This window comes from Plasmopara halstedii (genome assembly GCF_900000015.1).
Source record: "Plasmopara halstedii genome assembly, contig: Scaffold_3120, whole genome shotgun sequence".
NCBI lineage: Eukaryota > Oomycota > Peronosporomycetes > Peronosporales > Peronosporaceae > Plasmopara > Plasmopara halstedii.
The window spans coordinates 122,643-135,519 of NW_020190023.1; the positions used below are offsets into that span (position 1 = coordinate 122,643).

The window sequence follows — 12,877 nt, forward strand, 5'->3', positions numbered from 1 at the left end:
GGGGTCCTTCAGGATCGACGATCCACTTCGTGCGTTCAGCACCCTCTCACTTTCCTCCCGGACAGCTTTATTCAGAAGCGAGGACGAGTTGATCTTCTCGTTCGGTCACATTATGATACTCCCGGCTAAGCCGCCTGCCGTCAAGAACCGCCGAACTCTTCGAGGAACACCTCGTTCAGCTTGAGAAGAGCATCCACCGAAGGAATAGCCTCGACGGTGACGTTGCCGTCTTCCTCCCCGTTATACCGTTGACGAGAGTGTATGGCTTTGCGCTATCATCTATGGTAGACACACCTTGGGTCAGGGTCGACGCCCGGCGTCTTCCAGCTAGCTACGGCATCGCCGACTCCTCTCTTAGAGGTTTTACATTTCATTGAGACCAGTGGGAAAACGCACTCGGTCGTCCAGTGTCCCCAATCCTTGCTCTATTGGAGCCTTGATGTTATTAACAACATCCGACAAAAAGCTGCTAATCGCAACCTTCGTCCAGTGGATACGTGCCACTCCATGCGCACCACTAGGATCTAGCCCAAGATGCCTCGGCTTTCTTCCGACCATGCCACTCTTAGCATGTAGCAACTGCTTCGTAATGTGAGTAGTGCTCAGTGGATTTCCTGCCACTCCACGCGCATCACAAGAGCCTCGCCCTTGATGCCTCGTCCATTGGCCGACCATGCCACTCTTGGCATGCGGCGGCTGCTCCAATACTTGAGCAGCGCTCAGTGAGTTACGTGCCACTCCACGTTCAGCTCGCGAGCCATGCTCGGGACTCCTGTCCAAAACACGTTGGTGTTCGACAACTTGGATACTCCGATATCTAGTACATTGACCGTCCCGGTCCAGTTGCCTCCTAGCAGAGGTGGGGTCACGACTCATCACATCCTAACCAAGAGACGTGCGCGTAGCGCCCAAGGTCTGCGATCTTTAATCAATCCATGGCTCATGGTGTTCCAACCATACCAAGGATAAGGCCATACCTTGTACCAAGTCTAAGACGTTGCCATTCAATTTGACTAACAGCAAATCTCAATGGTGGCAGAGCGAGTTGTGTGGTGATAATTCGCGATAGAGTATCGCAGTTAGGCGGACTGACTGGGTGAATATATGGATTATCAGAAAGGCGATCATGTTGCCGTACCAAGGCGCGGGGCCCAGAACCACCAAGCTCGAGTACATCACACGGCTCGAATTAGAGTGTGATTTGCTTAAAGTTTTATATAGCTAGACAAACGAGGGCTTTACTAGTAAAATTTTTCTCTGGGGATGGCGTCACAACTATCAGTTGCAATTATAATTTGATTCAGCGGAAAGGCTTCACGCTGTATCGTCATCTTTCAAAACTATACTTGAACATACAATACCTTAAATTTATACTAGCATTCAACTTTTGTGGAAACGTTATTGACTTGTCTAAGATTAATAAGTCGTCGTTGATGGCGTGATCCAGTTTTGAGGGCGAAGGAAGGTGGAGAATTCGCAAGTGGTCTGTATGTAATTTTGCATTGTTATACTGACTGTTGTATACATCGCCCGAAAAAATATACAATGCTGTTCTCGATGACTAAAAATGCCCATTGTAGCATTTTTATACCTACCATTCATAGTACATCATATTTTTATTTCTATTCATTGACTTAAATTTTAATACAAATAAAACTTTTAAAAACAATCGATCCATGACCAAGCGCAAGCATCTAGATAGTAAAGCTGCCGCATCCTCAATCACTGAGACCTTGAAGCAGCTAGATAGTAAAGCTAATGTATCCTCGACCATCAAGCCCAAGAAGCAACTCGAGCAACAGCAAAAGGTTTTAAAGCGGCGTTGTGTTGGCAACTTCAGAAGGTGCGTAGATGCTGCTACTTTCCGTATGAGTTTCGGATAGTTGCTGACTATCAGCTGGTGCTCAGCTATTACACATACCGGCTGGGTCAGAAACATCAAGGTGAGCTGGAAGACGATCCGCGTCTCGCAGCGCTGACTAAAATTTGGTTTGAGAGCAAACGTGGACTTGATATCGGATGCAACTCTGGAGAGCTGACGATAGCGATTGCCAAACATCTGGCACCAAGCTATCTATTAGGTGTGGATGTTGACCCACAGCTCATTTCAAGAGCTAGAGGACATTTAAAAGATCTTATACGGCAAGAACAGATCGAAAAAGCTTACAAAGAAATCTCCGTCAAAATAAATACGAATGATGAGAATGGAATCACGGAGTCTCTTGCTGAAGTCAGAAGTAAGGATCAAGGTATTGCAGGTGATGAAATCAGATGCAATAAAAGTGCCGCGATTGAAGATGTCTTTGCTAGCAATATGCCAGTATCTTTTAAGCTATGGAAGCCGTCGATGAAGACAAAAATCCCTCGTGTTATTGGCAAAGCTATTGCCGGGTAGGTTTATATCAATTACAGATGATACTCGGTGGCTTATGTATTTCTACTTGTAAAGTCAACAGTTTCCATTCAACGTGATATTCAAGCAAGAAGATGTTGTGGTGGATGCTCATGCAGGCAAGGACTATGATTTTATAACGTGGTACGATGGTGGCCAGACGCTATAAGAATGGATTCTGATAGGCTTTTTATTGTCTTGCAGCTTCAGTGTGACAAAATGGATCCATCTTTTTCACGGAGATGATGGCATCAAGAAGGTTTTTCAGAAGATTTATGAACTTCTGGTGCCTGGTGGCCGGCTAGTTCTGGAGCCCCAGCCATGGAAATCATATCATAACCGCAAATTCACGACAGAAGTTACCGCAGCAAATTACCCAAATATTCGATTGCGACCAAAGGACTTTCCACAATATTTAATAGACGTGATTGGCTTCCAGAGCTGTGAACTCCTAAAGGTTTGTCAGACATCGTCGAAAGGCTTTCGGAGACCAGTTTACGTTGCTCAGAAGTAAGCAAAAAGGAAAAAGAATGACTGCACATATATCTTCTAGGCCCTCTCTTCACTTACCACTATTGCTTCGCGCTTGCATCTATTGAATTTTGTTAAGGGCTGTTAAGTCGAAATGACTTAGGTCGTTTACCAGCGATCAGCAGGGAGAGAAAAATAACCTGGCTGACCTCACTGTGAGAATCTTCTATCCTGCACTCAACTTCGTTGACGATTTCCAGACTGACTCACCGTTGCATCAACTCAAAATCCACCTCTCCGCTCCTGAGCTGTTAAATTGTGGCATAAAGCATGCAATATTAAATTCAACAGTAAACGTATTGCATCCAACAGCTAAACGCACCTTTCCGAATAATTGCAGCGGCTTGTCCCCTCGGTGCACCACCGCCGACTCCCCCTTGTCCCAATGTTGGGATCGCGCCTTTGTGCTTTTTCCACATTTTGACTCGTTTAAACATCGGGGCGTGCTTCAACGTGCACTACATTATCAAAAGCAATAGCAGAAAAAACAGCGCCACTTAAAGGTTAAGGCAACGCATATAGATGGGCAATAAGTGCGCTTCTTCTCTGCTCATGCACATGTGTAGAATATAGTTGTAAAGGATATATGTCAGGGAACACGATAAAGAGGATCTGGCTGCCACGCAAATAGACTTGCTCCACATGGCTAGTGTTTCCGTTAATGTCAGTGCGCACAGCCTCCTTCATGACGCAATTCATATTATCCTCCGTCTCGTCGAGTAGTCCCCGGTACGTCTCTCCAGTCTTCATCTCAATGGACACAATCGTTCCCTCACCGTCGTGCAGCAGAATTGTCGGAATGCCAACACCACGCTTACCAGTGACCGCCATCCGAAGAGATACTAAAAGGTCAACTTTCTAAATCTTACAAAGAAAAAAAAGAATTCTTTTGTAGCATTTGCAGAATATTTATACTATCTTCATGCTTTTAACACAGCATTATCTTAAAGTTTTGCTAAATAAGTCTCCCGTTCAAAAAAATTGCCAAAGCGGTACTAAATTATCGCACGTAATTAAAGAGACTTTTAATTCCTGCTAGCTAATCAAGCATACCCCACGCAACGCAGCAAATTGCAGTAATGGAGTGACGTGGGTACCAAGTCGAGCAGTAGCGAGGGTCACCTCATCAAGAGGAGAAGCAGCTAACGGTACGACTTCTGGAAGCGAGCGCGAGCGCTGCCACCACCAAACTTCTTGGCTTCACATCGGCGAGGATCAGCGACCAGAAGGGTACGGTCATACGCAAGCAAGATGTCCTTGATTTCTTTCTTCGATGCCTCATCCACGACTATACATCAAATGTTGTTATTTACATCGCACAAGTAAAAGCTTCAAGAGAACGTACACTTCTGATAGTAGGCGACAATAGCCTTAGCAATTGCTTGACGAATAGCATAGATCTGTGCAGTGTGACCACCACCCTTTACGCGGATACGAATGTCCACCTGATTTGGATCGTCAAAAAAACAAAACGTTAGCGCACCGTATTTAACGTTATGTGGAAGAAGGAGTGCAAGCTAGTTGCGACAGCATGGTATTTACTCGACGGTAAACAGAGCATGCACACAGATTATTTGGGTGGTGCGATAGCTTTGATTGGCAACATTGCTTCATGTGAGTGGTAAACCAAAACACTGAACGCATTTGGCTGTTCGGGGTTGCTCAGCAACTTGTATGTCATACTTTGCATAGGGAAGCGGCCTGTTCTCACGCCCATGTAGATACCAGTACTGTCGACTGTTGCCTCAAAATATCATCGTACGTTGGCAAAACGCTGCTGGCCCAGTAAAAGTACGGGCTCGTAGGTCTTGACACGTAGAATTTCGGGCTCCACCAGTTCGATGGGCGTGCCATTCACTTTAATAAGGCCATGACCACGCTTGCAATATGCAACAGCCGTGGCGTTTTTCTTACGGCCAAAGACCTGAACCGATTCAATCTTGCCCTCCATTTTTTAAGTTTGTGCGAAAATTAGCAATGTTAGCACAATTTCGATTATCTATGGAATCTGCCCACCAACCAATCTTCGTCTATATTTCTACCAATCCATATGGAGAATGCTAATTATTGGCACCAGCGAAGTAATTGTGCAATAACACCACCATGCGCCCACTTACTGACGATGAAATGACCACGGTCTTCGAGAAGATTAGCAAGTACATTGGTCGCAACGTACAGCATCTGGTTACTCGACCAGACGAAAAGTATTGCTTTCGACTTCATGGCAATATTGTGTACTACTGCAGCGAGAAACTCATGCGCCAGTCTACGAACATTGGCACGGACGAGTTAATGAGTCTTGGTACGGCTGTAGGCAAGCTGACTAAAACAAAGAAGTTCCATCTGCGCATAACATTTCTGGACTATATCGCTCAGTATGCTAAGTACAAGGTTTGGATCAAGCCTAATTCGGAAATGTCTTTCCTGTATGGCAACAATGTCGTCAAGTCAGGTCTTGGCCGTATCACAGAGGGCACGCCACAGTACGCTGGTGTTGTTGTTTATAGCATGAACGATATTCCGCTTGGCTTTGGGATTGCTGCACAGGCAACAGAATTGTGTAAAGATTTGGAGCCCACAGCCTTCGTGGTATTGCACCAAGCAGACATTGGTGAGTACCTTCGCGTTGAAGACGAAATGTTCTAAAAAATATGATAGGATTAAGATCATCACTTTCTGATCGGACCTCATGCAGCGTCTACATTTTTTATTATAGAATTTACATTCGAATTCATCTTAAACTTGATTCTTGTTCTGTGTCGAAAAGTAGTATGTCTTTAATCACAGCAGCATGGTTTTCATGACAAGTTGAATCTGCTCATAGGCAGCAAAAATGATCGCACCAGTTGGCATTACTTTTAGAATGTTTGCCGACAATCCTTTAAACAAGCCCAGATAACCTTCGTGCCGAACGATCTTTACAGTGCAATCCCATGTGCCTGTGTATTTGTTTGCCGAAGGCCCTCCCTGTTGCAGACGTGCTTTAATTACCTGATATGGGTATGTAGTCGTAGATGCGATAGATTGTGCCACCGCACCCATCACAAGAGTCGGGATAACATCCATCTCAGGGCTCCAATGTGTTTGGTACGCATACTTTAAGCGCTCGTACGCAACAAATTTGATCGCTCCGTTCGTTGTAAGAAATAGTGCAGGTATCATTCCATTATACAGAGCTGAAACCCCTTCTGTAGCTACAATCCGCCGAAAAGCGTCTAGAATGAGCCGTAAATCATACATTTAGACAAAAGATATATGCAGCCAGACATCGTCATGTGACGCACCTGATACGCTTCGATACGGTACATTTTCAGCCAATTTTTTCGAAACGTCCTTACCAGCAGTACATGCTTGTAGCCTTTTATTGCTTTGTACTTGCATGCGAATCTTAATGAGCCATATCGGATTCGTCAAAGGCACAACGATCATTCCAGCCTCAATCCCTGAAAAAAAGTGCTGCCACGACCCCTGAATCCAACCATCTTCTGCCATACGAGCGTAACGCTCTTTAGCATTCTGATAAAAAAGCATATATATTCCCCATGACAGCGTTGCACCATACATCGCTGGACTCATGCCGCGAAAAAGCGCAAAGATGCCTTCTTCGGCTACGATAGAGCGGAAAGCGTGTCCTAAAGAACGATAAGCGTGCGCAGATTTTTCGTGTACCTGGTAGCGGACTTTCACTAAATCCAGCGGATAAAGCAGCAGTGTCGAGATAGCCCCCGCGCCCAAACCGGCTGTGGTGTTAATAACGCTGCGCCATTGGTCCTGAGTCAGGAGCTCCTTGAACGTCATTGAAGGTTTCCCAAACTTGGGTATTGCACCACAGTCAGTCAAATTTCAAAATATTGATTCAAAGAGATATTGCAGAATTTTCTAGACCTCTTCAATCAAATGATTGAATGCTACAAGGCAATCTTATGCTTTTGTCACGTCAGAGCTAGCCGAACCAATTCTGCCATACTGGGCGATACGAAATGTCTTTTTCTCTCGTCACTGTTCCTTATAATAATAACGCGAGAGCTGTCGTGTGAGTAAAGTACTAATGCAGAAAATCATCTTTTATGTTGGGATACCTCACATGTGGTGGAAGTAAAGTTAGCACTTCTGCTTTTCCAAGAGCTGCACAATTATTCGAGAAATGAGGCGATCTGCCACACTACACCAATTCTAGTGTGTGCTAATCCATTGCTGCAATCGAAACTGGAATTAGCTTTACTGCCTGGTGAACAAATACTGAGCTGAAGGCCCCAGTGAAGAATATTACTATTGTTCGGCTGTGTAAAAGACGGCTAACCTAACTATTGACATCAAATGTGCTCAACAAATGTAATTGTGATCGACTGCTCTTCGAGGACCTAAAGCAAGTGAGGGTTTGCTGAGTGCAACAAAGATAGCTCTGGTAACTAGACATCTATTTTGCTTCCTTCTTTCAAGAATGATATACTCAAACCTATGTAAAATGTAGACTAATAACTAGTTTTTGAGCACCTATTTTCAGTCATATGTATTGCTCGATGTAAGGCAAACTGCCCACTATGATGAAATTCCATCGTCCTCATCAGCTCCATCGCTGAACGGTGAACAAAAGTGATATGCGTACATACGCTGTTATATGGTTCTCATTCATCAAGTTGCGAACCACACACTCATTTTGTTTTTCTAAGACATTGAACGAACCCACTGTTAAGTGTTTATTTCGATCAATAGCACCCTATTGTAGAAGTCCCTTCGCATCAGAATGCTTTTTTCCTAATGTGTCTTCGTGGCTCAACGATCCTTTGTGTGAAGCGCGATTCATATTCACTCTCTCGTCCTCATTGAAAGACATATGGCAGAGCCGTCAATTGTCAAGCAGCGTTCTTTATGCTTCACCCTCCCCGCTCAAATTGCACATTCCGTTTTTGATCCCTTTGGCAAAAGTGTCATGTCACCTCGCCGCAGAGCTAACGACGACGTCCAGTCCGTTAGCAGGAAAATGGATTTGGATCAGCGAGCAAAACGTTCATGTATGATGCTTAATGCTGCGAAAGACAAATCACGGCATAGACGTCAGGTTGATATATCATCATTTGATAAAATTGCTACCAGTAGCCCTTCATACCTCCATGAACCTGGTGGTGCTGCTACCTTCCAAGCCTCGAACATGTAACGTGGCAGAGCCCCACAGCGTAGCGTTACACTGTGTCAAATGACACACGAATCCGAAGTCAGGAAATTCAACTAGGCAATCTTGCAAAGCGGGATCTCAGACTCCTATGAAATAATCGTGGTGAGAATTCCAATCACCTCACCCAGAACATAAATGAAGCGCAAGACCTGTCCACTCCACCTGGACGCGTGTCGCATCATGCCTATTAGACTGTATTGGCGAAAAGCGACCCTCTCACGGCTCACGCTCTTGGGCCCTCTCGATATAACCTGCAAGTCGACTCTCTTCGGCGTTCTCGGCGTGAGCACTAACGTGTGGTGCTTTTGTTGAAGCTGCGTTTCCCTCCTGGAAGGGGCTTCTGCGAGGGTTCTCGCCGCCTAATCAGGCATATCGCGTGGGTGACTGATACAGGGTTAAGCCGCTTGACGGCTGCGCTCTCTATGCTACGCCATCGCTCATAGTACCCCATGCAGCTCAAATTGTTATATATAAAAAGATAAGATCAGAAATCAGCTACATAGGTTGCTCTGGTAGTATGACCTAGGATGTGTTCAGAGTGGATTGAGTGTAGACGAAGTTTTTGGCCACAACCGATGAAGAGGAGTCGCGGCTTAGTCTTTCGAATAATAACGTATATATGGTAGTAAGCTATCGGCAATCAATAAAGCCTTTCACCCTATTACATATGAATGTATGTGTAACCTCTGGAATCTGCATGTTGCTTTTCCACATTCTGGCTTTCAGCCATAGTTTTGCGAAGTACACGCATGTCGTTCAACCTCATCAGGGAAAAATCTGTAAATTGCTACGAAGAGTTGCCAAGAAGATATCAGCGAGCTAAATCGTAACGACAACCCTTTCTTACAAAGTCCGGGTCATTTATCGGCCATGTCAAATAAACAAGGGCTTTGCCAAAGCATCATTGTAAAATGGGGTAGATCAGTAGACGCATGTTCAGCATTACTCAACGCAAGCTCAATGACTAGCTATATTAAGCTCCAGCACCGACGTCTTCCCGCGCAAATTATCTGAAGGAGTTTCTTCACCATACATAATATGCGCTCCATTTCATATTGTGTCTGTGTTTGATCGGTGGTGGATATGTTCAATCGACGCCCAGCACGATAAACAATGGTTTACTTATAAATGTGCTATATTAACTTCACGAATGTATCCTTCGATCTAAGTAGTCCCTTGTTATGAGGGGAAGTTCCTATCAGCCTTTTCAAGCTGGCAAGATTTAACGACAAATACCTAATTTGTGCCGCATCTGCTTGAAGGAAAACAATTCTAATTGCGTAGGCCAAAGCTTCACGGCCAGCGCGAAGTGAGCGATCCGAACTCAGAAGAGGGTCCTTCTTTCACGGTCTTAAAGCTGTCTTTTGCGTTGAACCATGAACCATGTGATATCCTTTCAATAAGATTGGTAATGGGCCGTAGAATATCGACTATTCATGTGCAAGTAGTTGGTTAGGCCAAACCAAATTTATTTATTCATTTGAAGCGGAAGCGCTGAACAATTGACGATGAACTCAATTTCGCGGTACATGGCCGCCGGTCATGATTTCCAGTGAAGACCTCCAGAAAGTGAGTTGTGACGGCGCCAGGTTTATTGGCAACTTGCGCTTTTACTGCCTCCACTCGATTACTGCTATCAAGCGTCTGATGCTGCTGTCCACGCTCAATGCAACGATAAAACGAATCTAAACGAATAAACTATCAAATTGTGTTGGTGCTTAGGCAGTATATGATATAAACAGCTGCATCACAAGACGTTTGAGCGTAGCTGGTTTCGTGGAAATTTTGTCGTTTTGGAGCATCCAGTTCAAAACTTCACCACAGTGAGTGTCTCTCCTTAGCAGTTGATAATAAGAGTCAACAAGATCAAGAAACCTCTACAAAGTGGAACTGTCGATTTTGTATCGAAATACTCTATTTCAAAACGTCGGCGTTCGCGCGGAAGAAGCTGCTGCATCTGACTCATCACAAATATGCGCGATTTACAACCTGTTAGTCTTCTTCTTGACACAGAAGATCGGCGCCGCGCGTGAAAGGTTACTTTCCTTAACTAGCCAAATTGACTTCTTGTTTCTCATCTTAAAATGCGTGACTGACGTTACACCGTTCTCTTCCAATCCCATGACCGTGTGGCGCAATATTCTGCTCCACATAAAAGGCGATTTTATGACATACTTCCTTATACGTGAATAGCACGCTTGATAAACATCTTGTCATCGCGTCGTGATATTGAAATAATCGAATACAAATGTCTCACATTTTGCACTCAGATGACTCACAACCTCTAGGTTTACCCAGGTCGCACTATTTTCGAGTGAGCAATCCTTTTTGTGCCTTACACCTTACTCATGTGGGTCCGTCACATGGAACCGGTGGCTCAGCAGTAATGCTAAATGTAGAGAATATACCATCCTCACACTTTTTTTCAAGACCAGACTCTTTATTTCGCCACTTACAGTTAACCTTAGGTCTGCCACCTATGGTACAGAAGTTTGTAATACTAATCGCTTCCAATCCTCACCGGTCTGGAGCCGAAGAAATCAGCTCACAGCTGTTTCACCGTGTTGACAGAGATACACCGTGGAGACTACGACAGAAAACTCATAATTCCCCCCCTCAGTGTTATTCGAGGGAGACCGCAATAAACAATTGCCCTCTCATCTCATCCTAAGGCCTCGGTTTGCTGCTGCTTCTGCATTCCAATCTCTTCCCGAGACACGTATTTAATTTGCTATCAGTATCGGACAATCATATGTCCTGCATAAAAGCTATCGAATTTTTGCGTCTGCTTCAAGGGTGCTTGCCAACCTTGACAGATGTGATGTTATGACTCGCCAGCCCTTCACAAGAAAAGAAGTTCGTGCTTTTAGCTTACGCGAGCCTTTGGCTCGCGACGCCTTACCTAAAGCATGACTGAATTTTGAATCTCGGACGCAACAAAACTCGCATTTAAATTTTTCAAGTTTTTCATTATAAATTTGACATGACCTTTGATATTTTTACCAAATCGTAAAATGTAGAAATATCGTATTTGTATTGGAAGTTTCAATGCCTCCGTGCATTTTCTACAATTCGCGATTGTCTCGCTTTAATATTGCACGCTCATGAATCTACCTGGGGTTTTACAGTCTCACAAATTTGAGAAGTTGATAGCATCAACCAACAAAATGGGTTATGAGCCTTACGTCCCTGCAAAGTGCCTTTTTAGAACTGGGTCTTAATTCACGAACTCTAAGACGTACAATAAGAGCCATCATTTGGTAGGTCACCCTGTGCCTCCTGGGATCCGACGTTCTCCTGCAAAATCCCCAGTCGTTCGACTTGCGCGAGAGCTTGACTCTTCGGAACTCTTAAAAGTGATATTGAAAAGCACACAGGCCGCTAGTGTTTGGTACTGCCACCGAATCAGCATTCGGCTGCCATGGTGTATCACATCATCTGACATGTCACTCACTTCTTCCTCAGCCTGGCTAAGGTCCAGCACCTCTGACAGGCTCACCTTTTGCACTCTAACCGATTCGTACATAAAAGCTATGCGCTGAACTGAATTCGACGCCCATATTTTGCAAATGAGGAGGGGAAATGCAGAAGGTCTCAAAGCAAGCCACAACTCTACGGACATCCGCCACAAAGATTACACCTTTTGCCGTTTTCTGTACAGGGCATACCGCCATTCCGGTTGTTAAAATTTTCCTTCTTTGAGGATGGACAGACACAAAAACTGCAAACCAATGATTGGGATCACAAGCGCGACGCAGTACCCTATTCAGTCAATGCGAGCACTCGTGACACCAGTCGCCTCAACGCTTCTTGTGTTTAGACTGCTTCGCCTGCGGAAGGACTACGCGTAAGTGTCCTTTTTCGCGTAAGGCCTCCTAACTTATACCACTAGAGAGATTTAAGCAACCGAAATTCACGCACTAGAATTTGACTTTCACTAGCACGGGGATGCTCGTAGCTATCCGAACCATTTTGGGACCGGTTTCCGTCCCTCGTTACACTATAAGGCTTTTTCAGGCAGTAGGACCTCCACACGTCCAATTATTACTCACCCATTTGAGTGCTGGTTGGCAAGGCGGTCGCACCGCAGGGGTGTAACTGCCTGTCCAGGTAAATGGCCTATCTCTGGCCTCCTTAATTTGGATCCTATTGGTTTACTTTCCGGTCCCAGGCCAAGCGGCAAACTACTTGAGCCAGAGATTGGTGCTTGGAGACCACTAGTGGGACGCACTGTTGCTTCGTCAAGAGCAGGGCTTAATCTATCATCATGTCAGCATTTTTAAAGCTATTTCCTCATTTCTGCCCTCGAATGGCGAGACGTTTAACAAGCGGCCTCACTCTATCAAGCTACGTTATAGCTATACACGCCCCCATGGACCTAGTTTGAACGTTCTTGACGTGGTCTTGTCAGCGCATCTCGTAGCTCATGGGCGCCTGTATGCCAATCGTGCAGTTTCTCCTCAACCAAATATAGACAGAGCTGTAAAACTCTCACATTATATCCTCTCAGCGACAATGAGCATATCCAATTTTGGTCGTAGAATAGACGACAAATGCTTCTAGAAACGGCAGGGTCGTTGTGCATCTCTTACAGAGGAGGCTTTGACTTGGATCCCCGTTACCTTATGCACAGTAACTGCTTGAATTCCAAACTGACAACATCTCAAGTAGAAAGTACTTAATTTGCTATACCGTAGTTTACAAAAAGATTAATTGAGGCATTAATAGCGATTGAGTTAACATTAAAAGTGACCAATTCTCACAAGAAATTGTGATTATTT

General features: G+C 44.7%; 5 protein-coding genes across 5 annotated transcripts; 2 read left to right on the forward strand and 3 right to left on the reverse strand.

The window, feature by feature from the left end:
• Window positions 1–1,676: 1,676 nt before the first annotated feature.
• PHALS_07578 (loc100151157 protein) lies at window positions 1,677–2,906 on the forward strand (the record flags this gene model as incomplete). The annotated part of the gene is made up of 4 exons (XM_024721070.1): window positions 1,677–1,843; window positions 1,909–2,391; window positions 2,450–2,536; window positions 2,597–2,906. The coding sequence occupies 4 exons, from the start codon at window positions 1,677–1,679 to the stop codon at window positions 2,904–2,906; spliced, it is 1,047 nt and encodes a 348-aa protein (XP_024586206.1).
• A 239-nt stretch (window positions 2,907–3,145) lies between these two features.
• Window positions 3,146–4,874, reverse strand: PHALS_07579 (40s ribosomal protein s16; the record flags this gene model as incomplete). Its single annotated transcript, XM_024721071.1, has 7 exons — window positions 3,146–3,171; window positions 3,246–3,381; window positions 3,482–3,781; window positions 3,977–4,099; window positions 4,147–4,211; window positions 4,269–4,368; window positions 4,686–4,874. 7 exons carry the CDS (start codon window positions 4,872–4,874, stop codon window positions 3,146–3,148), a joined length of 939 nt encoding a protein of 312 aa, XP_024586207.1.
• A 152-nt stretch (window positions 4,875–5,026) lies between these two features.
• Window positions 5,027–5,569, forward strand: PHALS_07580 (60s ribosome subunit biogenesis protein nip7 homolog; the record flags this gene model as incomplete). Its single annotated transcript, XM_024721072.1, has 1 exon — window positions 5,027–5,569. One exon carries the CDS (start codon window positions 5,027–5,029, stop codon window positions 5,567–5,569), a length of 543 nt encoding a protein of 180 aa, XP_024586208.1.
• Window positions 5,570–5,704: 135 nt separating this feature from the next.
• Window positions 5,705–6,721, reverse strand: PHALS_07581 (mitochondrial folate transporter; the record flags this gene model as incomplete). The annotated part of the gene is made up of 2 exons (XM_024721073.1): window positions 5,705–6,138; window positions 6,208–6,721. The coding sequence occupies 2 exons, from the start codon at window positions 6,719–6,721 to the stop codon at window positions 5,705–5,707; spliced, it is 948 nt and encodes a 315-aa protein (XP_024586209.1).
• A 4,640-nt stretch (window positions 6,722–11,361) lies between these two features.
• On the reverse strand, window positions 11,362–11,718 carry PHALS_07582 (uncharacterized protein; the record flags this gene model as incomplete). The annotated part of the gene is made up of 1 exon (XM_024721074.1): window positions 11,362–11,718. One exon carries the CDS (start codon window positions 11,716–11,718, stop codon window positions 11,362–11,364), a length of 357 nt encoding a protein of 118 aa, XP_024586210.1.
• Window positions 11,719–12,877: the final 1,159 nt, after the last annotated feature.